We start from the raw sequence: 27,251 nt of genomic DNA on the forward strand, positions 1-27,251 counted from the left end.
TTCTCAAGCCCATCATCAGAACGCCGATGGATTAGCCGTGTGTGGCTTGTCTATGCCGATAGGAGGGCGCAAGGGAATTCTTGGTGGATTGCGGGCGTGGGATGGGTGCGTGGGGTTGCTTAGGGTGCGTGGGGGGAATGGGGGGGGGGGTGTGGGTTCTGGGCCGGCATTCGTATTGGTCGGGTGGAATTTTCTTGGAAGTTTAGTTACTATGTAAGTTACAGGGACTAGGACTAGTTCCATCGCGTTTGGAAATAGGCGAGGTTTTCTAAAATTGTTTAAAATGGATGCGGGTTGGGTTGATATTATCCCTGGTCATTTGTTATTATTGTTCGGGCAAAGGGGTGAATTGATTGGGGTGTTCAATGGGGGTGGTTTCTTTTTCTTTTTATTTTTTATATTTTATTTATTTATTTATACTTTTGATATTCTTAAAGTATAAAAATTTCAGAATGAAAAGGAGTCATTGGCTGAAGATCAAATAATACCTTCTCATATAGGAGAATACTTCCAATTGAGTAAAAAGGCCGTGAATCTTATTTTATGCAACATGCTGAGTTAATGAATGCCACTGGGCGCACGTAAATATGCTTTAAAACATAAAGAGGAATTCCAAACTCTCAAAAGAAAAGGGGAAAAAAACAAGAAAACTAGTTACAAAAGAGGAATCCAATCAAAAAAACAGAGTAAATAACCCCGTTATAACGAGCGCTCATACTCAACAAGCTCCCTAAACTCCCTTTTATAGCTTTCCTGCATCGACTCCGTCGGTCTGGGCAGCGGCTTGCGCGCGAACCCACCGTACCCCAGGTGCGACTTCATCGCAGATTTAATCCCTACCACCCCCCCCTGAATAGCCGCCCAATCTCCCCGGGCCAAAACCTCCTGCGCACTGCGCGCTTCCGCCAGCTTCCCTTGCGCATACAGATCCATTACCTGCACGCACGTCTTGGGTGCAATGTTGGCAATGCCGCCGATGATCCCTGATCCCCCGCTGATGAGCGTTTGTATCGTAAAGTCTCCTGAGCCACCGAGACATAGGAAGGGGGCTGGGGAGGATTTGTTGCTGTTGTTGGTGCTTCCTTGGGCGGCGGCAACGCGGTTCAATTTACCCGTGTTGCCGCAGGTGAATTTGCACCCGATGATATTGGGATGTTCGCTCAGCGCGATGATGGTATCGGAGTCCAAATCTAGCCCTGAAACGGCCGGAGGGTAATTGTATATGATAATCGGCAGCGGGGACGCATCCGCTACGTCACGGAAGAACTGCAGCACCGAATCTGGCAGCAGGAGCGCCTTGTAATACGACGCGGCGAGAACCAGGGCGTAATCAGCACCGGCCGCATGGGCCTGCTGGCAGAGCCTGATCGTTTCCCGGGTCGATTGTGCACTACAGCCGACGATGAGAGGCATGTTGGGGAAGCCGGCGCTATCTAGTGCTTTGCGGGTGGTTTCGATGGCCGTGATGCGTTCCTCGTTGGATAGATGGACGGCCTCGCCGTTTGAGCCGTGGACGGCCAGGCCGGTCACGCCAGCTTGTGCTAGATTGACGGCATGTTTGCCGATTGCCTGCGTATCGAGATCCTCTGTTTCGTCCTCGAAGAAGCATACGGTTGGCACGTAGACGCCCGGTTGCAGTGGGCGATGGGGTCGGTCGCTGCCGTTTTCGCGGGTTTCTTTATGAGTGGATATTGGAGACATATTGACAATCGCAGAGGAAAGAGGTTTTCAATCGTCTGCGATTTTTCTTATTTTTGTTATAAAAGGATATAAGATGCTGGAAAACGAGGGTTGAGATTTAGAAGATCTCTATTGGAGGGGAACGAATGGGGGGTGGTTGAGAAAGTGGTCCCTTAAAGCGAATGTTAAAAAAAAAAGAGAGAGAGAGAGAGAGAGAGAGAAGTGGTGAGGTTGAGGTAAGGACTAGGTAGTTACAGTAGATGAGTAGGTTGAAAGTTGGAAGACAAACCACCAGATAATTCCTGCCGAGTCTAGAAAACCGGGGAAACAAAGTCGGCAATAGATAGTAGAACCAGATTCACTGAGGAGATATCTAACTACCAGAAAAAAAACCGGAGTGAATAATGGAGAGTTGAATCAGGGGGGTGCTTGATCAAGAGCCATTATTTCCATCAGGGGTTCGACGGAAGTTTGAAGGAAAAAAGGAGCCAAGGGTCACTCAGTCCGCATGGCATGATATGATGGATGATGGGTCCGACCGGCTATGTGGATGTCATTATGATTCAAAGAACCCCCATCCATCCCTCCCCTCTCCCCAAAAGCCCGTCTCCTGATGACCGAAAATTATGTAAATAGGGAAAATGCCCGATGCAATTTGCCACGGCTGGGGAAGCACATATCTGACCCCCACGCCGTTCAGGTTGGCTGGTGGGCAGGAAAAGCCCCGAGCCCACATCGGCGGTAACAGCGTAGCGGAGTTTTCCCCCAGCGCGCCAATTATGGTCGTTTGTGGCTGGACGGGGCCTAGTAATTAGTGAGGGATTGTGGGCGAACCATCAGGCGAGTTTGCTGGTGGTGCTGTTATTGGCGGGCATATGGGGGTGGCGGGGAAATGGGGGAGAGGGTTAACTAGTGGTTGCACAACTAGCTACTGCGTAGCTTGTGGAAGCGCAGGCTTTTGTTTCAGCTTTGTGTAGCCTGGGAGAGAGAGATAGGTGATGAATGATGGGGAATAATAACCACTCATTTGTTCAGGGCATGGGCAGTGCGGGGGGAGAAGGGGAGAATAGAATGGGAGCTGCATGACATATTCAAGAGTTCAGAGGAGGAATGGAGGAATACATGGAGAATCCTTGGAAGGAAAAATAAGTTCTGGACCGGACATCTTTTTAGAACTGCCAATTGATTTTGATTGTGTGTTGTTATTTTTATGTGTTGAAGACGTTAAAAGACGTTGAAGACGTTTGAAGCTGCAGCTAACTAACTAGTCGCCGAGTTCCCCTCGTGTTTGAACACGGGAGCTTTCCCTCTCCTTTTTTTCCTCGCTGCTTCCAACTTCTCCCTCCCTTCCTAGAGACATGATAGCATGAGTAAGTACGGAGTACAGCGTATGAAGTTATTCAAACAAGTAAAAAAAAAAAGCACTTGACTAGGTAATACAGAAGCATTTTGCGCACTGCAGATATTGAAACTATTATTATTAATAATTCCCAAACAAACATATGGTCGTGTGATCTCATATTTCTTTTTTTCTTTCCGCTTCAGTTTCTTCTTTTCTTTTTTTTCTTTTCTTCCCCCGCTGTGAAAGAAAGAAAAAAGAAAGAAAAGAAAAGGAAAATGTTCACATTTTATATGTAGGCAGAGCACTCTATTTCAACATCCGTGCCCAGCGGGAGTGCCTTAACAGCCACACAGGTTCGCACCTAGGAATTTCCGTCAGCTTTTTGTTTTAAAAAGAAAACAAAAGAAACCCAAAACATAAGAGAGAGAGAGAGAGAGACCACTTACAGGCTTAGGCTCTTGGCTCAGGAACTGGGCATAGATTTCATTCATGGCGGCAAAGTCTTCCATGTTGGCAAGGAAGACGTTGACCTTGATGGCCTTCTCTAGGCTGGAGCCAGCTTTCTCCAGCACAGCGCTCAGGTTGCGGAATATTTGTGCCTAGCAATATACAGTACAGTACAGTCAGTCGAACCAACCCCCGCGCAAGCTATTGTTGTTGTCGATGATGCGAGAGGGGTCAAAAAAATAATTTATGAATCAACTATCAATTAGATAGAGGGGAGGGAGAGAGGAGAAAGAAGAGAACAAGTAACATACGGTTCTATCCTGAACTGTACCCTCAACCAGCTTGCCCGTGGCCGGGTCCATTCCCACCTGGCCAGAGCAGTATACGATTCCGTTGTGAACAATGCCCTGAGACAGCACGGGGATAGGCGCGGGGGCCTTGTCGGTCAGGACGACCTGCTTTGCGGATGCCATGTTTTATTTATGGCTTGGATGGATCAAGGGAGGGAGAATGGATGGTGCTAAAGGGCTATTCAGAAATGACAATGAGGGATAATGGGCTGCTGGAGAGGATAGTTTCTTAAAAAGCCTTCTTCTTTTTTTTTTTTTTTTGCGCAGAAGAGAGTTCGATGATCCCTCGTCGGCAGAACGAGGGGCAAGTAGTAGTGGCAAGGAGAAGAAGGCGAGTGGGAATCACGAAACTGTTTAAATCTCTCCCACGCAGCGGGCACGACGTGGGGGTTAAGTAAGTAACTACATTACATTACTACGAGATAGAGATATGATATGACGACAGCAAGCTTCTGTGGCAGACAGTCAGTCCTCTCTTTCTTTCTAATCCAAGCAAGTCCTGTAACTCCTAACTAACTTTTATTAGTTATAAATTATACAGCTGAACTCAGGTGCGGGGCAGAATTGCCGGACACATCGGACATAGCTTTTAGCTGCTTTACCATCCCCTCTTTATATCAAGCAGACAAAACTGCCAACCAACCACCAATCTCTCAATTCAAAATAAAAATTCATTATTCTTGTAGACTGTACGAAAGAAGAAAAATAAAAAACAAAAAAAAAAAAAAAAAAAGAAGAAAAGAAAAGAAAAGAAAAGAGGAAAAAGGAAAAAGGAAAAAGGAAAAAGACATCGGCTGTATCTAATCCCATCTCCTCACAATGTCCGGCGTGACCAACTACCCCAACGCCTCGCGCGACGCCCTCAAAGCCCAGTATGCTGGCCGGATGCTGCGCGACATCGACGGCCCAGCGGCCATTATAGATGTCGCTGTTGCGCGCAGGAATTGCCAGCTCATGCTCGACGCTGCAGATGCCCTCGGCGTTCTTTTCCGCTCTCATGTTAAAACTCACAAGGTATGTTACCACCATGAAGAAGAATCCAATTCCATAACATGGCTGTCAAGATATGATATCGGCTTTTTACGCAGGTTTGCATGGCATATACATATATATAAGAAATTGGAATTTCTGGCTGAATGCTTTCCCAAACAGACCACAGAGCTCACGAAGTTCCAAGTAGGGGAGAAGAGCGATCCCATTCGACTGGTGGTTTCCACGCTCGCAGAAGCTGAGCAGCTGCAGCCGTACCTGGAGGAATGCAAAGTTAACGGCAGATCTACAGACGTGAGGAGAAAAAAAAGGCCACCTTCTCTGCAGCGTTTTGAACATTTAAATTTTCTAATACCCTTCCATAGCTCATCTATGGTCTGCCCGTTCAACCCTCCTGCTTCAAACGGCTGGTAGCCCTCGGCAAATCGCTCGGGAAATCAAGCATATCCGTGCTCGTGGATGATCCAGACATCATCCCTTTCCTCTCCCAATACCGAGACCTCACCTCAGACACCCTCGGCGTCTTCATCAAACTCGACACGGGAAACAACAGAGCCGGCATCGCCCCAGACTCGCAGCAATTCAAAGATCTCCTCGCAGCCATCCACACCGCCGAGCACGATGGCAGCGCCGGTATATCCCTGCGCGGCTTCTACAGCCACCTAGGCCACAGCTACAGCTCAGACAGCACGAACGAAGCCATGGACTACCTGGCCCAGGAGGTCGAGCGGTCCGCGGTCGCCGCCGCCCACGCATGCACCGTGGGCAAATATGCTGGCCGCCGCTTCCTGCTCTCCGTCGGGGCAACGCCCACCACCACCGCTGCCCAGAACCTCACCCCGACCACCACCACCACCACCACCACCACCGGCGGCCCCGCGACGCCTGATCCCACCACCAAGCGCGTCAAGGAGTTACTTGACCGCACCAAGGCCTCGTGTGACATCGAGCTGCACGCCGGCGCCTACGTGACGCTGGACATGCAGCAGCTCGCCGCGCACGCCCGCCCGTCCTCATCCAACCTCTCCTTCGCAGACATCGCCATCACCGTCCTGGCAGAGGTGGGCAGTCTGTATCCGCACAGAAAGCAGCCAGAGGCCCTCGCCGCGTGCGGTAGCTTATGTCTCGGGCGGGAAGCGTGCCGTAGTTATCCCGGTTGGGGCGTCGTGACGCCCTGGCTGGAAGACGGGGAGGGGACGCGGACGGCGGAGGCCGGGTGGTATGATCCCGAGGGGGAGCGGAAAGGGTGGATCATGGACCGCATCAGCCAGGAACATGGGATTCTGGCCTGGCATGGCCCGCGGGATAATGTGCGGCCGCTGAAGATTGGAGAGAAGATTCGCATCTGGCCGAATCATTGCTGTATTTGTATTGCTGGGTTTAGCTACGTGCTGGTGGTGGATTCGAGCTTGGAAGGTGCCGAGAGGGATAGAGTGCAGGATGTATGGTTTAGCTGGCGTGGGTGGTAGACGGCATGGTTAAATGGTTATAGGTAGAATATTTCACTTAGGATTCAAAGAATTGTACTTCGTTTTGTCCAGCACCACCAGTTTGCTGAACAAATATTTGCAAATTACGGGTCACCTTGGGGAAGCAAAAACGGAGATCACATTTTTCTGTCATCGTCTCTACATGCCCTTTTGCTATGAACCTTTGATTGAAATTGGTGGCCCTCCGAAAAACGACCCATCTACCTCCCCGCGTACTATTTAAGACCTAACTTAAGCACTTGTATGTAGTTAAGTAATAGCAAAAGCCACCCAGTAAACCGACATTGGAACGGTTCACTTGGAGGGTTTTGCTCCATAACCAGCTCCTGTTCGAGGCAGAGAAAAAAACACCTTTTAGCACGTCTCTGCCTCACGATCTCTATCAATGCCATACACCCCCCCATCCTCATCATGTAACTATTAGCGCATCCTCCGCACGGTCTGCAATGAGAAGCCCTTCAATGACATCGTTGAGCCTCGAGCGGGTGTGCTGTGGCCCCCACTGTACTTGGCGGAATAAACATTATGTCCCCGTAGTTAACCCCCTTTTTTCCGCTCTAGGCAGCGTAATGCAATGGAGTGAAGCCTTGGGTGTCTTTTGGCTAAAAGTCTGGCTGCTGGCGTTCACACAGATGATATTCTGGATCAATCTTTCCGTTGTTTCACTGGTTCGCGGTTTGGTGGGAATCGAGGCCTGCCATGGAGCTGTAGCTCTCAATGCTATTAAATATGGCATGACCGTACATGGCTGGATGCAAATTCCTCGTGTTCTGCCTCAAACGACGGGAGCGCGAGATGTGATTGCATTTCACACGCCAAAGTCCACGTCTGATCAAAGATGGATGGAGGCAGTCGGAGTCGACCCGTGATCCTTGAAGGTGATGTTCTTCGGAAAATAATTTCTATTGGCGATTCAAAACACGTCCTCCCCTGGGAGTAATAAGGGTTTGCTCCGTGCCAAATCAACAAGCTAAGAATACTACAGCTACTTTTTTGTGAGATAGCGAGGCAAACGCCAGTTTGCCTAAATATCCGTATCGCCAACGGCCATATCTACTCCTGCGACCAGAAGCGAAATCTACTAAATATTTAGCCACTCCAGCGAAAACTCCACTGTAAAGTGAAGAGGCGTTTGATCCAGAGAATTTGGTGTTGAAACTTCGCTAAAGGTTCCCACCATTGCTTGAACTAACTATAGGTTGAGTAAGGCTTAAGGACATGCTCTCAATCGCCCTTAACAGCGGATAATAGCCCAAACAGTCCTTTTTCAAGGCATCAGCCCTGAGGTCAAGATATAGCTGCATCGCATCGAATATTCCCATGTTTTGCGGCCACATACAATGCAGTTTCCCCTTCACAGTTCTCTCCAAAAATATCATTACCGGATTTCTGAGCTGACTCAATCAATATGTTGAGAATAGATTGGGACTTATGTACTTTCACTTGAAGCATGATGGGTGTTAAACCCATTTCGTCTGCGTGGGTAGGATTTGCGCCCGCCTTCAAAAGCATTCTAGTCACGGCTTCATGCCTTGTCAGGAATGGCCCAGTGTATCGCCGTCCGTCCCTCCCCGTCCTCTTCAGTGACGTTGTAATTATTCTTCACAAATAAATCCACCATTTCCACATTGCCTGCTGCCGCCATCACATGCATAATACCTCAGGAAATATACCTTGTTTTGGTCTTTGTAAGGGATGCAACTGAACATGAGCCCTCCCATTTTCAATAATTGCATGGTGACAAATTCCGATTTCCATCTTGAAAGGCATTCAAAGATCCCGTGGTAAAAACTCCGCCAGGAGAGTCAGGATTTTCATGAATGACTGACCTCTTCATTATCTGGAGACCTAAACCGCAGAAATAGAGTTATTGTGTGAAGGATGCTGGCGAACCATTTTTGTGTCTGTATCAAGGCATTTAAACTATCCATCTCCATGAAGCTTCCCAAGTGGAGGGCTATTTCTGCTGGCATTTGCCACAGGTCGCTTCTTTGACTGGAGGAAAAATTGAAGGGAACCATTGGGCCCTTTTCATTCCTTCTCTAAATTAATACAAGTCAAGGTGAAAAATAGCTGACTGGACAAAAGGACACTTACTGAGATTCCCCCGGGGGGGGAGCATCTGCAAAGAAGATCATATGTTACATATCCCTTTCTCTGCAAGATGGCTAGGCCTGTGTATTCAAAATGAGGAGGAAGCTACAAGATGCACAGGCTTGGTTGGGAAAGATTGAATGAAGGGTCAACTTAGCGATGATTGGTCAAAGATTTTGTGATCACTGCGGGTTTGGAAGTTGTAAAGTTTTGTCCTGTATAGAAGTGATAGGGAATAATGTGAGCAACACACCAGTACATGCAAATAACACTTTTTGATAGGGTGAGCTGGCCTTTTTTCATCTTGTTGATGAAAGAGGCTGTTCTGTATTGATATAAAAAGCACTTGGCAAGCAAAAAGGGGAATACATCTAGTATAACTAGTTACATTAGATCCATCATGCTTGTATTGTATTTTGTTTCAAGTTAGTTACTCCGTACTTTAATATTAGTTACTAATAATACATTCTCGCTTGTCCCTCTTTCCCTCCTCTCAACCCTCAACACTCAGTTAGTTTAGATTAGAGGCTTGGAGATTAGAGGAGAGATTGGAATTAGAATTAGAAAGAGTTAGAAATAATTAGAGTCTTGAGAAATATGAAAAATCAATATCATGACGTGTTATAAATAAAGATGATCTGTGAGACGTGTCTAGTGTATGTACTCCGTAGTTTTAAGGGTTCGAACCCATGCTGAGCTGTTTTCCAGTTGAAGTTAGCATCATGTTCAAGTGTTTTTGCACCACATTCAACTGTAACCCTCTGTATTTTGACGGAGGGAGAAGATGTTTCAAGGTTTGTTTATAAAAAGTTCCTCCTGATTGGTTGGCGATTGTTGGCGGCTAACTACCAAAATAAGCGCAAAGCTCTCAGCGGCTATTTGGCAACAACGTCCAAGAGACAGACTGCCATTGTCCGGATAGACACAACTCGTTTTCTGCATGGAGACCTGACAGGCAAACGTGTGGGAACTTTGATAGCAGCAAGCCAGAGCCATGAGTTGCAGAACAATTTCAAGGATGAGTTTCAAGGATTCGATGCTTTCAGTTGTCACTTTCTTTCTAAATGCTGAGATCATCACTTCCTGTCCCTTGTTGACAGGAACCATATACATGCACATCCAGATCAAACCGCTCATTAATATAATTGATGAGTCTTCCCCAGTTGTTACTATTATTCATCGATCTTGCCATAGAAGTCTTTCAAGAAATTGCTTCGAAACAAATGTTTTGGTTCAAAAATATCAAGCAACAACGCTTGGCGCTAGCCCCTGATAGCCGAAGTAGCGGAAACGTCACCGAGGAGCAAGACTCGGCTCGGCTCCAATCGCCCTAAATTTGCGGGGGACGGTTTCCGGCGGCAGGCAAAGCTATCAATAACAGGCCTCTTCCCAGTGCAATGATGATATGACGACGACGATATAATTACGTGCTTCTATTGTTAACTCTCTGTTTTTACTAGCGGCTCTAATATACTATTTTCTTCTGAGATTTTATTTTCCCATACTAGCCCTCGCTCATCTTTGCTACATAAACATTAGGAAACCTGTCGCCGCCGATCAAAAGCTTCACTTCTTTAATTGTTTCCACGTAGTTTGATTATCATGTCGCAATCTCAGAGCAGCATGAATTTCCATCTTCCGGCAGATCTGGTTTCTTACATTTCCTCCCTCGACAAATTCATCGAGAACACCATCCTCCCCTTACAGCATGCTAGGGATAACAATCGTTTCTTCGACTATCGACGAGAACATGCACGAACTGATTGGGATAATGGAGGATTACCACGTAAAGAATGGGAAGCGTTACTAGGTTAGACAAACACCTATAAGATATAACTTCTTGTGGAACAAATACTATTATTACATATTCAAACATAGTACTAATGCTCCCCTTTCATATCTTAGCCCAAGCACGCAAACTCTCTGACCAAGAAGGCTTCTACCGATTCTCCCTTCCCAAAATATACGGTGGGCAAGCTAACCCGAACACAAACCTCTGGATGTGCGCTATCCGCTACCACCTAGCCTCGCACCCAGTCTATGGAGGCGGCGTCTCTCTCGCAAACGACCTCCAAAACGAACACAGCGTCATCGGCAATTTCCCAATCGTGCTCATGCTGCACCACTTTGGGAACGAAGAGCAGCGCAGCACGCTCATCCCCGCCCACCTGAAGGGTCAGTTCCGCGCGACCTTCGGCCTGACAGAGCCCAAACACGGCAGTGATGCCACCTTCATGGAGACAGCTGCCCGTCCCGTTCAGCGAGAATACCCGGCAGGTTCAGGCGCTGCCAACGCCGTGGACGGCTTCGTAATCAACGGCGCCAAAAAGTGGCAGACGGGCGCGCACAACTGTACGCACATGATCATCTTCGCGCGGACGTCCGGCGCCCCGGGCTCGGCACGGGGGATCACCGCCTTCCTCGTGCCACGCGAGACACCGGGCGTCAACATCCTCAGCTACGAATGGACGCTTAACATGCCCACGGACCACGCGACGGTGGCTCTAGAGGACGTCTTCGTGCCGCGCTCTGCGGTGCTGGGGGAGCTGGATAGGGGTCTTGCGATCGCACAGACGTTCGTGCACGAGAACCGGATCCGGCAAGCGGCGTCTTCGTGCGGGGCTGCGCGCTTCTGTCTCGACAAGGCGATCGAGTATGCCAACGAGAGGGAGATTTGGGGCAAGGGAAAGACGCTCTCGGATAACCAGGCGATTCAGTTCCAGGTGGTGGAGCTGATGACGCAGGTGGAGATGTTGAGATTGTTGATATTGCGCACGGGGTGGGAGATGGATCAGGTCACGGCGGAGTGTGGGGGTCATATCGACTCGCCCGTGCCAGGGTCCAAGAAGCCGTGGGTGGAGATTGAGAAGCGGTTGACGCACAAGGTGGCCATGTGTAACTTCTGGGCGAACCGGTTGTGTTGTCAGGCGGCGGATAGGGCTATTCAGGTAAGTAATATAATTATAATATTCATAAATACCCCTTTGCGATGCGTTTGCCTGAAAGGGGAACTGCTCACGCGTGGTTTAAATTTTTTTTCTTCTTAAACAAAAAATAGATTCATGGCGGCAACGGCTACTCCCGTCACAAGCCGTTTGAGCACATATACCGTCATTTCCGTCGCTATCGCATTACGGAGGGCTCCGAAGAGATCCAAATGCGCAAGATTGGTGCATATCTGTTTGGATTTATCGGGCCAAATAGGATTGAGAAATCCACGAGGCAGGCGAAGAAGGCTCGGGAGGAAGAGAAAGAGGAAACTGGGAAGGCAAAGTTGTGAAACCTGAGGTATCATAATGTTTTTCGTTTGTTGAGCTTTTGCAAACGTGGGTAAGCAACCGTACTGGAATCCAGATATCATGGAATTTGCTATTGTTATTGTCAGGCCTATCCGCCTTCTCATGTAATCTTCCACATCATATACATAGTTTCTGCATAGCTAACATTCACTATATATAATCAATCAAAGCATTATATCTCTCACAGATTATGAGATCTGTTTTAAACAGAAAAGCTGTCAATTCAGGGAATTCTTGTCATATAACATATAACTAGTACTTACTTCATTCAAAATATGGAACATCATCTTATTTCTTATTATATATCAATTGATGCATTCTTATTACTTTTTTTCAATCTGCTCTGCATTATGTAGTTATTCACTATTTTCGGGTGATTTAAATATCTCAAAAAAAAAAAATAAATAAATAAATAAATAAATAAATAAAAAAAAAGAAGAAGAAAGAAGAAAAGAAAATAATTGTAGTGTGCAGTCAGATGCCTAACTATAGCAACAAAAAGATAGGTGTGATAGACACACTAGCTGTGACTGTATCTGAAACCAAGGACTGATGATGAGACTATAAGTAATAAGCGTGATTTGAAACCATGGAAAAGTTAGTCCTTGGGTCCTAGCCTCCTAGGTTTAACTAACCTTTCATAAATTATTGACCTTCCCACAGAGGCTGCCACTCAATTTACGGAAGGGTATTTTACCTTGGAGGATGCTCATCAAAATGCATAATTCTCCAAGTTCAATGGCCATGCGCCAAGATAGCTGAAGATATAAAGCTGCCACCATGACCAGGTATACTAACTACTTTCTCATCTGTTCTCTGATTTCCACCTCTAACAATGGATTCTCTAAATCTATGCGAATCCTTTCAAGGAACAGACTGCTGCATTACAACTCTGTCATCAGAGATTATCATCCTGATTCTTACAAGTCTACTCAACTTTGAAGCTCTTTCTACAATGATTTGAACCTATCGAAGGCTCCTTTTGAAAAGACAATTTATGCTCAGTCTTTTCAAATATATGTCACACTGCAATCAAGCACAACCGATCAGGCAATGAAATGGCAAACAAGGATTCCAGCCTTGTCATCCAACAAATGGTCTTGGCGATTCAAAAAGATTTTATTCTCAGAGAACTTACACTTCGCATGTTCAAAACAAGCTGGATGCTTCTGAATCATAGGAGGCTTGAAGAGATATTCATTCCGGCTGAAATGGACCTAGCCTGGTCGCTGTATTCCAAGGGCTTCAAATCGAAGGCAGTTCAATCCCTTGAGAAAATGAACGTCGGACTCTTTCAACCTTACTAGAGCTCAAAAGAAGACTCCCAAGGAGAACCATTTGATCAAATTGACCCACACTCTGAGAGCTTGAGGGAAGCGCCGTTGGCTATCGTTCGGTCAAATGGGATTGTTTATATGGCTCATGGTATCCATCTACCTCATGGGATATTAGTTCAGGGGGATTTTATTCTGGCGAGGCTCAACAGAGTACCACCATGAAAGACGACGTGATGGCTATATCGGCATATCTGTCAACCATCACTCCAACACCAACCACTCTGCCTGGGGGTAGACTCAAGCAGGAGAGTCGCTAGAAAATAAGGAAGAAGGAAAATCCCGCACCAAAGCTCACTCGCTTCGCAATACTGCGCCATCCACGACTGGAAGTGCCTTCCAAATCACATATCTGTTCCTGAAGGTACTTCAGGCCTCGATGAAGCTTGTCACCTTCTACGAGTAGTAAGATCCGCTTTGCTCCCCGTGGCGTAGTAAGTGCCGCGCGATTAGACTTGTTCTAGACGGAACTAGGTAGGGGAAAAGGGGCAAGGGGCCGGGGGCGTGTTTACCTTCTCCAGGCTTTTCGTAGGGTCTGCTAGTGGGTTGTCGGCCGTAATGACAGGAAGCAGAAAACTTGTTCCCTCCTTCCATCACATCACGATCTCACCCTCCAGAATCTTTCGTCTTCATCCCTGAAAGTGGCCACCGGATTCCAAACGCTCTAACAGCTGCCATCTCCTTTACTTCACTTTCATCATGGCGATTGGCCCAGCAGGCAGTATCTACCAGGAGGAGACAGGATTCAATAAAGACTTGAAGATTGAGATTGACCCTTTGAAGACAAAGTTCATCAGAGAGCTGAAAGCTTCGGAGACATCATCGATATTCCATGTACACTACAACGGCAAGCCGCGTGTTCTGAAAGTCGTATGTTCCTTCGCATGGGTGGATCCTAACCCTATATCACTCTGACACTGATCTAGTTCCATAACAATGGCGATCCCGGATATGCCAGTGATGGTGTTTGTGATTTGAATCGCTCTCGTTGCGAGATCAGGGCGTATTGCAATCTGGAACGATTTGGAATATGTGATGGCGGCTACGTGCCAAAGTTTTACGGCTTTATACTCTCTCTAAACCCAACTAGCTTTGCACCCCACCTTGATGCCTTTCAACGTGACGATGGTCTCCCAAGTGCGATTTTGATCGAGTACCTACTGAGTCCCTTGATAATGAACTGTATTACTTACAGCAAAGAGTGTATGAACAAAACTGTCATCAGCATCCAACACATTCATTCAACTTTAATTGAACACAACGATACTTATCCTAAGAACATTCTCATCATTCCGGGCGACCCAGAGAGAGTTGTTTGGATTGATTTTGATGTTGCCATCACTTATCCTAGCAATACATACTTTGGAGACAAGGAACGTGGCTGGATTAAGGAGGAAACTGAGTGTGTCAAAGGCTTTGGAGTGAAGCTTGTTAGTTCCCCAGAGCGGCCGACGACTAATTTTCTTGCCTATCCCTGCGGCTAACATGCTTCACAGGCAGATGATCAAAAGAAGGGCCTCCGCCCAAATACAAAGTACTACTAGCAATGCAATCCCTCCCAGAAATTCTATAACTCTTGTCGAGCCCGAGACTATTTATCAAAGCCGCCAGTCATCATCCGCTACCCCCAACATCCCAAGAAACCACAGTCCCAGAAGAATAGTTAAGCGTCCCTGTCCTCTCGCTTCCCACAATATAGGCTGTGCCACCAGCAGGTTGCCATTCCCATCCAGCCTTTTAATCGGTACCAACTCAGTGTCAGTCAAGACGAAGCCGTAACGCGCGTTGTGCTGTTTCATGTAAAAGTTGACCTGAGACAGGACCTGCTTATATTCCCTGCGATCTTCTGCAGATAACGCCGTTGCCCAGTGTGATGCTCATTTCCATGACACTTTCAGGTCGCCCGGGCAGCGATTTGGGGAGGAGTTAAGTGTGCTATCTGCTTGAAAAAATGCTATGTCTGGTTGGAAGTTGTCTATGATCTGCGCTGGATCACCTATGTCAATTGTGATAGGAGTAAGATGCAGATTTGCAAGTTGAGATGCAAGATGCTGGAAACTAGCTCGCAGTGGTTCGCCCGCAATCTGTGCTGACTGAAGCAAGTTCCCATAGCGCTGCATAACATGGGCGTAGGTGAATTCAGACCAGTCACCAACATTGTTGATGTCTCTCCAGGAATAACCGCCACTGGTGGTGTTGGGCATTTTGTTGGTTTCTTCAGTAGTGAGGCCCAGTTGTGTGACCCTTAGATAGTCTATGACAGTCTGAGCATTGGCCAAGGAGTTTACTAGTTTTGGATCCAAGGCAAAGTTCCTACTACTATAAACAATCATATCACTTCCTTATAAGCTCAAACCAAGTTGTCACTCAGTATACAAAACTCTTTCATTTTGAAGAATGATAATTACACTTATTTATACAGTATGTATTGTCTGACAATCTAGACTCTGAGTAAATCAAGTCTGTTATCAATCTCTGTATCAAAACAGAGTATATACATGCACCGATAAACTATTCATGATTCACACTTCATAAAAAAAAAAAGCACGAAATTCAGCTTATTATACACTATTAGTTGAATTACATAGCTGTAGTGACAGCTGTATATAACTATTATCTATAATGATATTTTATAGAACTCGTAATTATTTCACAGCTTATTGAAGACTTGATTTACTCACAGAGATGATATCTTTGAGAGAGATATTTATAAGAATTATGTAGTAGTTTTTTCTGAACAAACAGGCCATCATTATTACTCTGTAACTGTAGAGATTGATGATCTCTTCTTTTCTGACAATTTGTCTGATACAAAGCCATGTTCATAAGAAGAGAGAGTAGCAGGTGGTTTTGTGTTGTTGAACAGAGGGTGAAGATGTAAGGTCTATTCATCTTCTCACATGCTCTTTCACATCATATAACTTCTGTGTAGCTAGTGTTCACTATATATAATCAATCAAGCATTATATCTTTCACAGTTATCATATATAGTTCATACAGGTTATTCTAGAATTACATTTGAAGCTTCTTCTTCTTTTTTTCTTTTTCTTTTTTTTTTTTCTTTTTTTCTTTTTTTTTTTCTTACTACAGTTCTAAGAATTACTGCATAACCCTGCCCTTTGAGATCTAAGCTTGACTTTTTGGGCATCATCCATTGCGGCCCTTGATCCTTTCATACGACGAGAACAAATATAGTTGTTAAATATCAATAAACTCGCTCGAACAGCGCATAACGCAGGGAAACAAAATAGAAACACGCTACTCCGTACATATTTCAACATCTCGTCCTGACTCAGTGGAAGTAGGTATCGCAGCAACATAAAACAAAGTTGCGAAGAAAGAACAAGAGATGGTAATACAACCAATCATCCACAATATGTAACTTAAGCATTCTACATACAACAGGGCCGCCGGCCGACTGCGGCCAACCCAGTCTAGTTACATATGCAAATGCAAAATACACACCGTTGCATAAAGGCTAAAAAAAGAACTGTAGGTATGTCGTACCTAGCTACTACATTATCGCATACCATATCGAACCGGGAAAAAAAGAAAAGAAAAGAAAAGAAAAAGGAAAAAAAAGGGACACTGCCACCCCCCCAATTGAGATGTAGAATAACATTACCATGAAATTCAACTCCACTTTCGCCGTGCTTAAATCGCTTGACCTCTGGGCCTCCCTCCTTGCTCTGTTTTCCATTTCCATTTCCATTCTTCCTCCTATTTCTAATTTAGAAGATTGCGGTTACATTTGCGTGGGAGCCAACGCCGCCTAGTGAGGGTTGATTAGTAGAGTGAAAGCCAGAGAAAAAAATGATAGAGCAAAAGAGCATGCAGGTAGAAGCTGGGGGTGGGAGATAGATTGGGCCATGCATGTGGGGGTCATGAAAACAAAAAAATAAAATAAAATAAAATAGAAGTAACATACCCTTCACGTTCGCAGGTGCACTAGTCACGAAAAAGTAATACCGCCCCCTCTCACGACATTTCTCCGCCAACGCCTCCAAATTCCACATCTCCCCCAACGGCATGCCCCAGAGCGCAAGGATATGTTCATGCATGTAGTACTCGACGGGAGTCGGCCAGCGCTCAAACGCAGGCGCATCGCCCGCTACAGCCGCGAAGTAACAGTCGTGCAACCAATCGAGCATGGCGTCTTCCTGCGCCACGCCTGCATACTGCTCGACCTCGCCTGAGGCATCTGGCTGGCCATCCCCTTTCCCGTGTCCGCGCAGGGCGAGTCGCGAGCGTTCCTCCGGGCTGCGCTCGTGGTACGCCTCCACGAACCCGGAGCGGATCAGGAGGAGATCGCCGACTTTGATGTCGCCGCCTTGCGATTCGGGGCGGATGTCGATGCCCTGGGCCTTGCCACATTTCTGGAGTTCTTCGAAGGTGATGGCGTGCGGGGTGTATGGGTCGTAGGTGATGTTGTTGGCTTTGGCGTAGGAGCGGTAGTCGAGGAGGACGCCGCGGCCGGCGATGCCGTGTTCTGCCCAGTGGTGGATGCTGCAGTTGTGATTGGCGTTGGGGCCGACGATATCGTCTGCTTTTGTCTGGGGAGGGCGTGTTAATAGGAATTTGCATTGCTTTGGGGCTTTCTAGTAATGTGTTGCTTACTCCATTGTAAAATGTTTGGGTTGCGATGTGAGCAAACTGTGCACGATGCATATGTTAGTGTTAAATGCACCTATTACATATAAATAACAAGCAGTGCACATACATGTCTAAAGCCGTCCCACTGCGTTCCACTTTGTGTGTTGAGCTGGTAATTGTCGTCATACGCAATTCCCGGGACCAGGGCTTTGATAGAGTGGACAAATTTTTCGCGGCCAAATCCTGGCTGCTCCGGGACGTTCAACGGAAGGCTGTGACATGACAAGTTCAGTCAGCTATATGAATTTCCTCTTAGACAGCAGAGGGATCAAGCTCTGATTCGAGTGGTGAGGTTTAACTGCATACTTGAGAGGCACAATCTCCCCCGTCTTGATCTCGTCGGCTGCAGCCTTGACTCGGGTTGGCGTGAGCAGATTCAATCTACCAATCTGTTTGGCGCAAAAAAAAAAAAAAACAAAACAAAACGCAGCATGTCAGTCCTCCGTGTTTGGTATCTGATATAAGTGCCAATTAAGAAAGAGAGGCGCGCTCCACGCACATAGTCATTTTTGCCCCAGACCCAAGCAGCACCATCAGGCGCACCGGGGACCTTTGGCAGGTTCTTGCGGAGGGGCAGTTTTGTATGATCAGGATTCCAGGGAAGCTCATCGGGAGACTTTGTGGCGCCCAGCATGCCAGCAACCTGGGCAACTCGCTGTCCAGTGGGAGACATTGTGCTTGATATCCAGGTAGATTTGGTTATGGGAGCCAGTCAAATAGAGAGATATTCAACGAAGGGAATATCGGGGGAGAGTTTGAGAAGATAAGATGATGAGAAAGAACAGCACACAGCGTGCAATAAGAGGCTAGCTAACGTAGCAAACTGGTATGTATTACTCTTGATGATAATACCCTCCGGAGCTATGTTGATGAAAAAGGGAGATTGTAGAGAGAGAGAAAGGGAGAGAGAGTGAGAAGAAGAGAAAGTCCAAACAGCAAGATACTGCTTTGGTTTCTCCCGGCCGGCGGGATAGATAACTTACACCTGCATAACACGCCCGGATAAAGGAATAGACAACAATACAACGGCCCAACGCCATCTTCCCCCCGCACTTCACTGGGGTCTTGAGGGGCAAAACAACAATTGCAAGAGACAAATAATCCCCGGACAAGCCACAACTTGCCTAGCTAGGCATCTGTCTATTTACGAAATAGACTTTCTCGAGGAGTAGAAGGCCACATATTCGAGCACTATGCGGGGCAGAGTGGAATAGAAGGATAATGTGCGGAGTGAAATGGCAGGAAGCATAATTGAAAGCAATTGATCCTCTTAACAGAATACGGCAAAAGGCGAGACGCTGATGATACCCAGCGTGCGAAAGCTTCAGTGGTTAACTATAACTCGCAGGGCATGATATGATGCCAGCCGTCTGGGCAAACGACATCACTGCGAACACTATCACGGAATTATTCTTCACCCACCACCTTAGCAGGATTTATTACAGCGTAGCAGCTCGTGTTCCAAGCAAGAAGCTCATCCTGCCTGCGGAAGTAGGACTCTTGGAGCGAGCTATCTGGGTAGTTTCGCCGGCTAACGACAAAGTCAGTTTTTAGCGAACAAGCTTACCAAACGAGCTATCCGAGGTCCGACCAGAAGACACCCCCCCCCCCCAGGTTTGAAAACAATTGGGCATATTGATGTCGACCAAAAAGCCGCCAAGTTTGAAAACAATTGGGCAAGTTTGATCAAAGGCGCGGCGCCGAAACCGGGATACTGCTTGCTCATTTGTGGCCGGTTTCTGGCCGGTTGTTCATTGCAAGAACAAACCAACGATGTGAGATTCGGATTTCCCAAAACGGGAACTCGATAGAAAAGAAAGTTCCTGGGGAAGTTTCTGAGGAGGGAGGTCTCATCTCAGCTACCCCTTGCTTTGGTTAATCTACTACATAGCCGGGGATGCTAACTGAACACTGCGGCGGGGATACATGCATACGGAACACAGACACATATTATCTTTCTGGAAATTCCCCTTTGGACTTGTCAGGCAGCACGATATTCCACGGTTGTTCATCTGCACATGTTCGCTTTCGGAACACCTGGCTAGTTGGCATAAGGCCAAGTGTGGCGTCCCGGATCTGAGGGTTACGTCCGAATTGCACGCAGGGGCTTGAGATGGTGATATTTATTTTTATATTTTTAATGTGTACATGATATTACACACAAAATAACCAGTCTTTGAATGTAGTTCCCTCAGTCTCTCTCTTCCTCAGCTATTCTGTACAGTGCCTGCAGTTCATACAATATAATATTATCTAGATCAAAAAGATCATAAAACAGCTGACTCCTGCCAGCCACACCTGGCACTCATCTATATATAGTGTCTACCTTGCCTGCTCTGATTTCTGAGCTTCTCCAGAGATCTCAGACTTACTATTACAGTTAGAGGAATTGTACTGATAGACTCTGGAGCTGGGAGCAGGCACAGGTGAGCCATCACTATAAGGATAGATCCCAGGTGTGGCTAGCAAGAAGTCAGCTGTTTTATAGCCTAGGTGGAGAGTCTGAGAGGCTCAGAAGTTGGGACAAGCAAGTAAGCCACACTATATAGATGAGTGCCAGGTGTGGCTAGATGGTAAGAGCTCAGACCTGGCAGCTCTAAATCTGAGAATTACTACGTAGAGATGTAGAGAATTGTACAGTACGTAAAACACCATAGAGTTCTTCTCAACTTCAAGGTCTACTCTGGAACACTAGTAATTTTGTATGTAAGACTGTGTATACACTAAACCTACAAAAAAGTAACGTTAGTGGTTTTTTTTTCAGGTATAAATAGCCTGACTCTGGGTGTAAATATCAAATCCTTGAAATACCGCCCTCTTTTTATTCTACATAAGTATGCTTCGCACAGGGACGTTAACATGGGATGGAAGATTTCAAGAACCAAGCTACAGTGAAGCCCTACAGGGATGGAATGGACAGTGGCTCGAGCTATGGGGTGCCGTCATCATATGATTGATCAATGAAAGGTACAGCGGGATGTTCATTAATTAATGGTAAATACATAATTGGATAAGATCTATGCGTACATAGAACCTGTTTGATCAAAACTCACGTCTGAAAGCATTCGGCCGTCTAGCCAACAGTCAAACCCAATGTCATCAAACCCCCATCGATGGAACCTAGCGTACTATTCCGTCTTCATATCTGCCTGATCCCGCGCCTCAGACCCAGGCCCTTCCTCAACATGCGGCGAAATCTTCTCCGGAATCACAGCCGCACTCTCCCTCACATCTTCACCCTCCAACATGATAGGCGGGCCCGTAAACTCCTTGCGCGCCCGCACAAAGTACCAAAAAACACTAATCGTCGCAAACCCCGCAAACACCACGCTGGCATAATTCATCGTCGACGCCGTCACGGGTAGGGAGATGGGCATGCAGAACAGCGCAATCGCCAGCGTAATCCACGACACCGCCACCATATTGATAGCGTACCCGAACCTGCCCAGCGAGAAAGGTGCGTTGCGCACCTTCTGCCGCCCGCGCACGACGGAGACGAGAATCGGCACCCCATAGGACGCCGAAAGGCAGATGGTCGCGACCCCCGTGAACGAGTTGAACGCCGCGCTGGAGCCGAAAAATATCAGCCCCAGCAGACAGTCGACGAGCGTCGACAATATAAGACCCCACAGTGGCACGTCGAAGCGCTTGCTGACCCTACGCCACAGCCTGGAGCCCGGGATCGCGCCGTCGCGCGCAAAGGCGTACGTGCAGCGGCTGGCGGCGGTCAGGGCGCCGATTCCGGCAAAGAGCTGGATGCCCAGGATGAGGAAGAGGAGGCCGAAGCCGCCGGCTGCGGAACCCGTTACGGTCTTGAAGAGGAGACCGATTGGTTGGCCGTTAGCGACGGCCCGCAGCAGCTCGACGGGTGGGAGGACGAAGAGGACTGGGAGGATGTAAGCGAGGCCGGTGATACCAGCTGCTACGACGGATAGCACGATGGCCTTGGGCACCTCGCGGTGCGGGTTTTGGGTCTCTTCGCACATTGCGGCTACCATGCCGTAGCCGGTTAGGGTGTATGCGGCTTGGAGTAAGCCGACGAAGAAAGCCCAGCCGCTCGGCCTGGTGTGAGGGATCAATTAGTATTGGTGGTTGGAAAGAGACGGTTTAAATGCTGTTAAAGGAGATTTTCGGGGGAGTAAATCAGAAGTACTGACCAGCCGCTCGTCGAAGCGTCGAAGTGCCCAAACACAAAGCTGGCATGGTTCTTTTGCTTCGCCATCGACAGCAACGTGACCATGATGATCACAACGCTTGCCGCCGTCCAGTATATGCAGACTTTGTTGATGAGGTCAAGATACCTTGCCCCAAACACATTCACCAAAGCGCAAACCAGCATCACAGCCCAGAACATCAAGATAGTCTGCCACTCATTGGGGACAAAATCCTCTCTCCACAGCGAAATTGCGCTGAGAATTAACTGGCCTCCTGAGAAATTGATGCTGAGAGTGACGGTCCAATTGCCCACAAGGGTCAGCCAGCCGTCGATAAATGACATCAACGGGGCCCATTCTTTTGTGGACAACATTGCGCTCCAGTAGTATACACCACCGGCTGTAGGATAAACCGAGCATATTTCAGCAAGGGATGCGGCAATGGCAATGGAGATGAGCGTGACAAACACCCAGCCCCAGAGGATAGTGACGCTGAGTCCATCTACCAGGTTGATATATAGCGTTGTACTTAGACCGAATGGAGCGGCCATGATAGCAAAGGACCTGCACACAACGGGAATATTTTCATTCCCCTTTATTAGCTTGTGTTGTAATCCCCGGCACCATGTACCTTGTGGGATATCATTTTCCAAAAAAAAAAAAAAAAAAAAAAAAAAATCAGAACAGTGATAGTTAGAGCAAACAAAACATACAATCCCAATACACTCATCATGCCCAGATGTCGCGGCAATTCTCCTTTGTAACCCATTTTCTCCAGCGCAGCATCCGCCTTCGCATCCGCCGAGCCAGAATCGGCCTGTCCTGCTTCCATATCGGCAAGACTCTAGTAGCAACTGGAATATACCTAATATGACCGGAGTTGAATATCAGGGAAAAGGAGACGGTGGAGGGAGGGGGTTCCGAAAAATGAAGCGACAGAATGTCGAGAATTTCTGCGTTCAACAATAATAAGGGCAGGAATCTCGTCGCAAAGGGGGGAATCAGCCTGTTTTTGAACCGATATCAAACCCCAGAGAACGAGCTGTGGAGCAAAAAGAATACCCGGGGGCCTCGTATACCTTCCCCGCATGTGCCAGATGTTAGGTCTGGTGGAGCGACGGGAGGGTGGGGGTGGTTCTTGGAGTTGGCCGCCCAGAGACCCAGACGGCAGAGGTTCGAGCAGCTCAGTTGAATCCAGCAGCGAGACGGAGAGATGTTTTGTCTGGGAGGGGGGCAGCTGCAGATTGATGGAGTCGGAGATATTACTTTATTGCTGCAAGCTTGGAGGTGGTCAACGAGCAAGCAGGGAGCGGGCAAGGTATTCCAGTCGCAGGCACGCAGCGAGAGCTCGAGATAGCACTAAAACAGACCCAAAACAAAAACAGATAGTTAACTTGGTGCACGGAGCTGCTGGTCCCTTGTCCCAGTCGAAGAAAATCGGGCGAGCAAGGGTCAAGCAAGGGCTGAATTATTTGATCATCGCAAGGATTTGATGCTGATTAAAGCCGTTTTGGAGTCACAATCCCCAGCAGGAACAGGCCTGTCTCCTTGTAAAAAGCATCACCCTGTGGTTTGCGTTGCAATGTTGCAAAACTAAGATCAGAATAACGGGACAGCAAGATTCGGGGGCAAAAAATAAGTGGCTCCTTTCGGTGATTATATCATAAGTTAACGTTAAAGTTGAAAAATGACCTAGGAGAGCTATGAGACTTCAACTACCGCAGCCTCTTCGCAGCCTCTTCTACACAGGCTTCGATACTCCTGCATTGGAGGCGTTATCCAGGTTTACCATCTCGAACGATCGGTGTCCATCACGCCATGAGTCTCCGCTACTGACCGTTAAGCAGTAACTAATAAGCACCAGCCAAACCAACGCCATCCGAGGGCGCTAAGATGGGAGAGGGCGTGCTGGTCCCAGGAAAGGAAATGTGGCTGACTCCAAGACCCTCACCAACTCGGGCCGGTTGGGGAGCTGATGAGATAGGCAAAGAGATTAGGGCCGGGTGGCTTTTCTTGTCGTTGCTGAAACCGAGAGGGATGTTTGTGGGTTTGAATGAGTGGGATTGCTGTGATCCTGGAGATAGCTCAGTGCTCAAGCTGGGAAGAAACATCTATCCCACTCAACTCTCTCCTTTTGAAGACATGGAGAGGCCAGCGGGCTGTTCAGAGGCATAGTTAGTTCAGCTTCCGTTTGTCTACTGAGGATGTTCATTTGTCAAGCGACCTTTGCTGACTATGATCCGGCCTTGCCATATATTAAAAGTGCGCAACGGTAAATCTCCAGATAAACACTGCTACCCTTCTGATGTTCATAAAATCCGTTTATACTGCAATTAATATAATTGTGGCTGACTATTCACATAGGAAAACACAAACAAGAGCTAATTCCTATCCCAGTTAGAGGGCAGCTTTTTCACTCCAACCTAGCACCAGATCCATGTCTTTTGAGCATTTAAAATGAGAACAAGAGCAGGAACAACAAATAGGAAGCATGCAAGAAAAGGGGGCAAAAAAAAAAAAAAAAAAAAAAAAGGAAAAAGGCACCCAGAATCCCTCAGCCTAACCCAACTTATCCAACTCCCTCCTCAACTCCCCCGGCAAGTTCCAAACCCTCTGCTGAAACGTGAACGCTCTGGTGCTCTGCTGGGACGAACGCCACTTCGAAATCCTCGAATCCTCCCGCGCCCACCCGTTCACCTTCTGCAAGATCTGCGTCTTGTTGATGCGGAAATGCGCCCGCACGACATCCTTCCAGATCCCGTTGCGCTTGCCCGGCTCCCGGAACCAGTCAATCATTGCATACTTGACGTTCAGCGGCCTGGAGTCGAGGATATATTTGCGCGCCTGGGCGTCAGCCTGTGGTCCTACTTCGCCGCTGTGGGCGGGTTCCTGGCGGTACGGATCCTCGGAAAGGACCATGGCCTGCAAGCTGATGAGGACGGATAGGATGGTTGATTTATCGGGCTGCCATTGTGCGGCCTGGTCGCCTTCTTTCCAGGTCCCTAGCAGTGAGAGGCAGACTAAATATATGCGTATCATGTCATGTCAGCGGGGGAAAAAAAAGGAAAATTCAATTTTGGTGGAGATTGCTTTTTCTTTTCTTTTTCTTGGAACGTACCTTTCCCATCGTCGTGGAGGTTTGGACTCAATCCCGCATGGTTCACAGCCGTGCGGCAGTGCACTAAAGGCGGTCGTTTTGGATAGTTCTCATCGCAGAATATATCAAAACTATTCATCACGAAGAATTAGCACAGCGCACGCGCATTATCAAGCGGGCGGAAGGAGAGGGCTAGAGAGCGCTATGGCTCTTATGACTATACTTACTCGAAAAGACCATAAGCGTAAGGAGTATCGGGATGGCCCATGATCAGACACCTCATCACATCAGGCCGGGATTCGCCCACCTGAACAAAAATCCCCTGAGGCAACGATGTGGACATGCCCGCAATATCGGTGACCAACTTCTTCATGCGACCCGGCGAGCAGAGAGTCAACTTAGCCGCGGCCGACGCAAATACACTATTCTCATGCCGAAGCACGGCATCGTTTCGAAGGAGGCAACGCTCCTTGTGGAACTTCACCCATTTCTCCTCAGCGAATAACTCCGTTTTCTTCATCGTTGCTCCCTGTTGCGCAACTCCTGCACCTGTAGATCCACCGATCGCTTTATAAATAGCCGTTATTTCGTTACACAATTTCATCATCACTTTCCCCTCCGGCGTCGACTTGATGCACTTCGTAGCAGTGTATCTCTGGATGATCTCGCTCTGTTTCGCCAACTGCTCCAGCCTCTCCGCCAGAGACGGGATCTTCTCACCCAATATCAGCGCCTTCTCCCAATCCTTCTCCAAACCATCACATATCGCCTGCAAGCCCGCGGTGCTAAGCTTGCAGTACCGCTGTCCCTGCACAAGATCCCTAAGCTCAGGATGCTCGCCAATCCTCTGTACAAAGCAGAGCACGCTCGAGTAAACCCCCGCACGCTTGCTAACCTCCTCAATGGAGTCATTGCGCAGCAAATCCGTCGCCCGATCAATGAGCATGGTCAGCTGCAGCATCGCGTGCAGCTCTGGCGGTAAATCCCTATTGTTCCACGTCGGGATCAGCTCCGTCACAATCCCCGCCATCATCTCCGTAACCCCGTCCATCTTCGCATCCTCGCTCTTAAACTCGATCGCCCGCTCAAGAACCGCAGGCGGCGGACCCGAATAATACAAGTTGATAAACGGGCTGAAATTCCCCGAGCGCTCAGCCGCGTACCCCACGCCCCGCGAATCAAGCGTCCCGGCCATCCTGGCGGCATTGTTATTTCCCTTCCCGTCCGCCGCCGCGCCGGAATGCTGCATATCGATCTCCATCAAGTCATACCGCGCCAGCATGACCCAGATGATAAACATCCTGCCCAGCCGGCAGCACCACTGCATATAATAACTCTGCACACTGCGCACAGGAGCGTCCTTGTTCGGCTTTTTCCCGCAGCCCAGGCATGTGAGGACACCATCACCACCACAGCTCATGCACTCCGCTGCGCAGATCAGGGTTGCCTTGTCGCGGTTGCGCCCGGCGACGCTGGTCCAGCGCTTAATCCATGCTACGACGTCGAAGCTGCGGGTGATGAGTTTCTTGCGGCAGACGTGGCAGGTGGTAGCCATGCGGTTGGCCCAGAAGGTATGGACTGCCGAAATGCTCTGCTTGATCTCCTCTGGATGTGGTTTTGGCTGTGGAGGTGGTCGTGGACGTGGACGTGGACGTGATTGTGGTTGTGGTTGTGCATATCGTTGATGCTGTACTCCGCTACCGCTACCGCTACCGCTACCGTTATACGGCACGGGAGCTACGAACTGTGCGGGGACTTGGTTTCCATACGCAACGGGCCCCTGATTACCGAAGGCATTCGTGTTCTGGCCGGGAATCATCGGCTGCTGCGCACTAGGTTGTTGGGCCGGTGGCGTGCCAAAGTATAACTGGCCGTTCATGTAAAAGTAGCTCATTGTCGAAATGGCGAAGGCGGTAGGGTAGTTAGGGTAGGTATGTGGAGAATCAAATCGGTGATGCAGAGCTATGAAGCTCCCCTGATTATCCCTGATGATGATATGATATGCCCCTCCCCTAGTTACCTCTTTCTTTCTGAAATTCTGAAATCTAATGGATAACGGACAGCTAAAATAATCTTTTAGTTCCTCAGTGCAGACTGTTTACATATTAGGCAAAGAAAAGAAAGGGGGAATGGAGGACATAGCAAAAGAGAAAAAATATATGTTCAGCACTTTATAAACCAACCCCCCTTTGAATTTTTTTTATTTTTATTTTTCCCTTGTGTCTTCACGCAAAAGCCATGACATTGTTGACGAATGAATATTGACAGTATACACAATGATAATCAGCATATCAACAGCTGTTTAACGAAGTCACCGTTTC

General features: G+C 47.8%; 7 protein-coding genes across 7 annotated transcripts; 2 read left to right on the top strand and 5 right to left on the bottom strand.

Moving 5' to 3' along the window:
* Positions 1-459: 459 nt before the first annotated feature.
* BDCG_08249 (dihydrodipicolinate synthetase) lies at positions 460-2,676 on the bottom strand. Its single transcript, XM_045424027.1, has one exon. It carries the CDS (start codon positions 1,699-1,701, stop codon positions 700-702), a length of 1,002 nt encoding a protein of 333 aa, XP_045272837.1. The 5' UTR covers positions 1,702-2,676; the 3' UTR covers positions 460-699.
* Position 2,677: 1 nt separating this feature from the next.
* BDCG_08250 (endoribonuclease L-PSP) lies at positions 2,678-4,285 on the bottom strand. Its single transcript, XM_045424028.1, has 3 exons — positions 3,781-4,285; positions 3,469-3,621; positions 2,678-3,383 (listed from the first exon to the last, which is right to left on the bottom strand). Exons 1-3 carry the CDS (start codon positions 3,940-3,942, stop codon positions 3,309-3,311), a joined length of 390 nt encoding a protein of 129 aa, XP_045272838.1. The 5' UTR covers positions 3,943-4,285; the 3' UTR covers positions 2,678-3,308.
* Positions 3,127-6,752, top strand: BDCG_08251 (D-serine ammonia-lyase DSD1). Its single transcript, XM_045424029.1, has 4 exons — positions 3,127-4,283; positions 4,346-4,833; positions 4,972-5,103; positions 5,175-6,752. Exons 2-4 carry the CDS (start codon positions 4,639-4,641, stop codon positions 6,276-6,278), a joined length of 1,431 nt encoding a protein of 476 aa, XP_045272839.1. The 5' UTR covers positions 3,127-4,283; positions 4,346-4,638; the 3' UTR covers positions 6,279-6,752.
* A 2,508-nt stretch (positions 6,753-9,260) lies between these two features.
* BDCG_08253 (acyl-CoA dehydrogenase) lies at positions 9,261-11,880 on the top strand. The gene is made up of 3 exons (XM_045424030.1): positions 9,261-10,203; positions 10,299-11,341; positions 11,452-11,880. Exons 1-3 carry the CDS (start codon positions 9,996-9,998, stop codon positions 11,671-11,673), a joined length of 1,473 nt encoding a protein of 490 aa, XP_045272840.1. The 5' UTR covers positions 9,261-9,995; the 3' UTR covers positions 11,674-11,880.
* A 4,265-nt stretch (positions 11,881-16,145) lies between these two features.
* BDCG_08255 (uncharacterized protein) lies at positions 16,146-19,582 on the bottom strand. Its single transcript, XM_045424031.1, has 6 exons — positions 18,179-19,582; positions 17,986-18,068; positions 17,747-17,891; positions 17,644-17,679; positions 16,955-17,579; positions 16,146-16,798 (listed from the first exon to the last, which is right to left on the bottom strand). The coding sequence occupies exons 1-6, from the start codon at positions 18,350-18,352 to the stop codon at positions 16,758-16,760; spliced, it is 1,104 nt and encodes a 367-aa protein (XP_045272841.1). The 5' UTR covers positions 18,353-19,582; the 3' UTR covers positions 16,146-16,757.
* Positions 19,583-20,341: 759 nt separating this feature from the next.
* BDCG_08256 (GABA permease) lies at positions 20,342-24,002 on the bottom strand. The gene is made up of 3 exons (XM_045424032.1): positions 22,547-24,002; positions 21,837-22,397; positions 20,342-21,741 (listed from the first exon to the last, which is right to left on the bottom strand). Exons 1-3 carry the CDS (start codon positions 22,663-22,665, stop codon positions 20,808-20,810), a joined length of 1,614 nt encoding a protein of 537 aa, XP_045272842.1. The 5' UTR covers positions 22,666-24,002; the 3' UTR covers positions 20,342-20,807.
* A 125-nt stretch (positions 24,003-24,127) lies between these two features.
* BDCG_08257 (uncharacterized protein) lies at positions 24,128-26,824 on the bottom strand (the record flags this gene model as incomplete). Its single annotated transcript, XM_045424033.1, has 3 exons — positions 24,128-24,853; positions 24,952-25,061; positions 25,158-26,824. The coding sequence occupies 3 exons, from the start codon at positions 26,822-26,824 to the stop codon at positions 24,393-24,395; spliced, it is 2,238 nt and encodes a 745-aa protein (XP_045272843.1). The 3' UTR covers positions 24,128-24,392.
* Positions 26,825-27,251: the final 427 nt, after the last annotated feature.

This window comes from Blastomyces dermatitidis (genome assembly GCF_000003525.1).
Source record: "Blastomyces dermatitidis ER-3 genomic scaffold supercont1.10, whole genome shotgun sequence".
NCBI classification, from domain to species: Eukaryota; Fungi; Ascomycota; class Eurotiomycetes; order Onygenales; family Ajellomycetaceae; genus Blastomyces; species Blastomyces dermatitidis.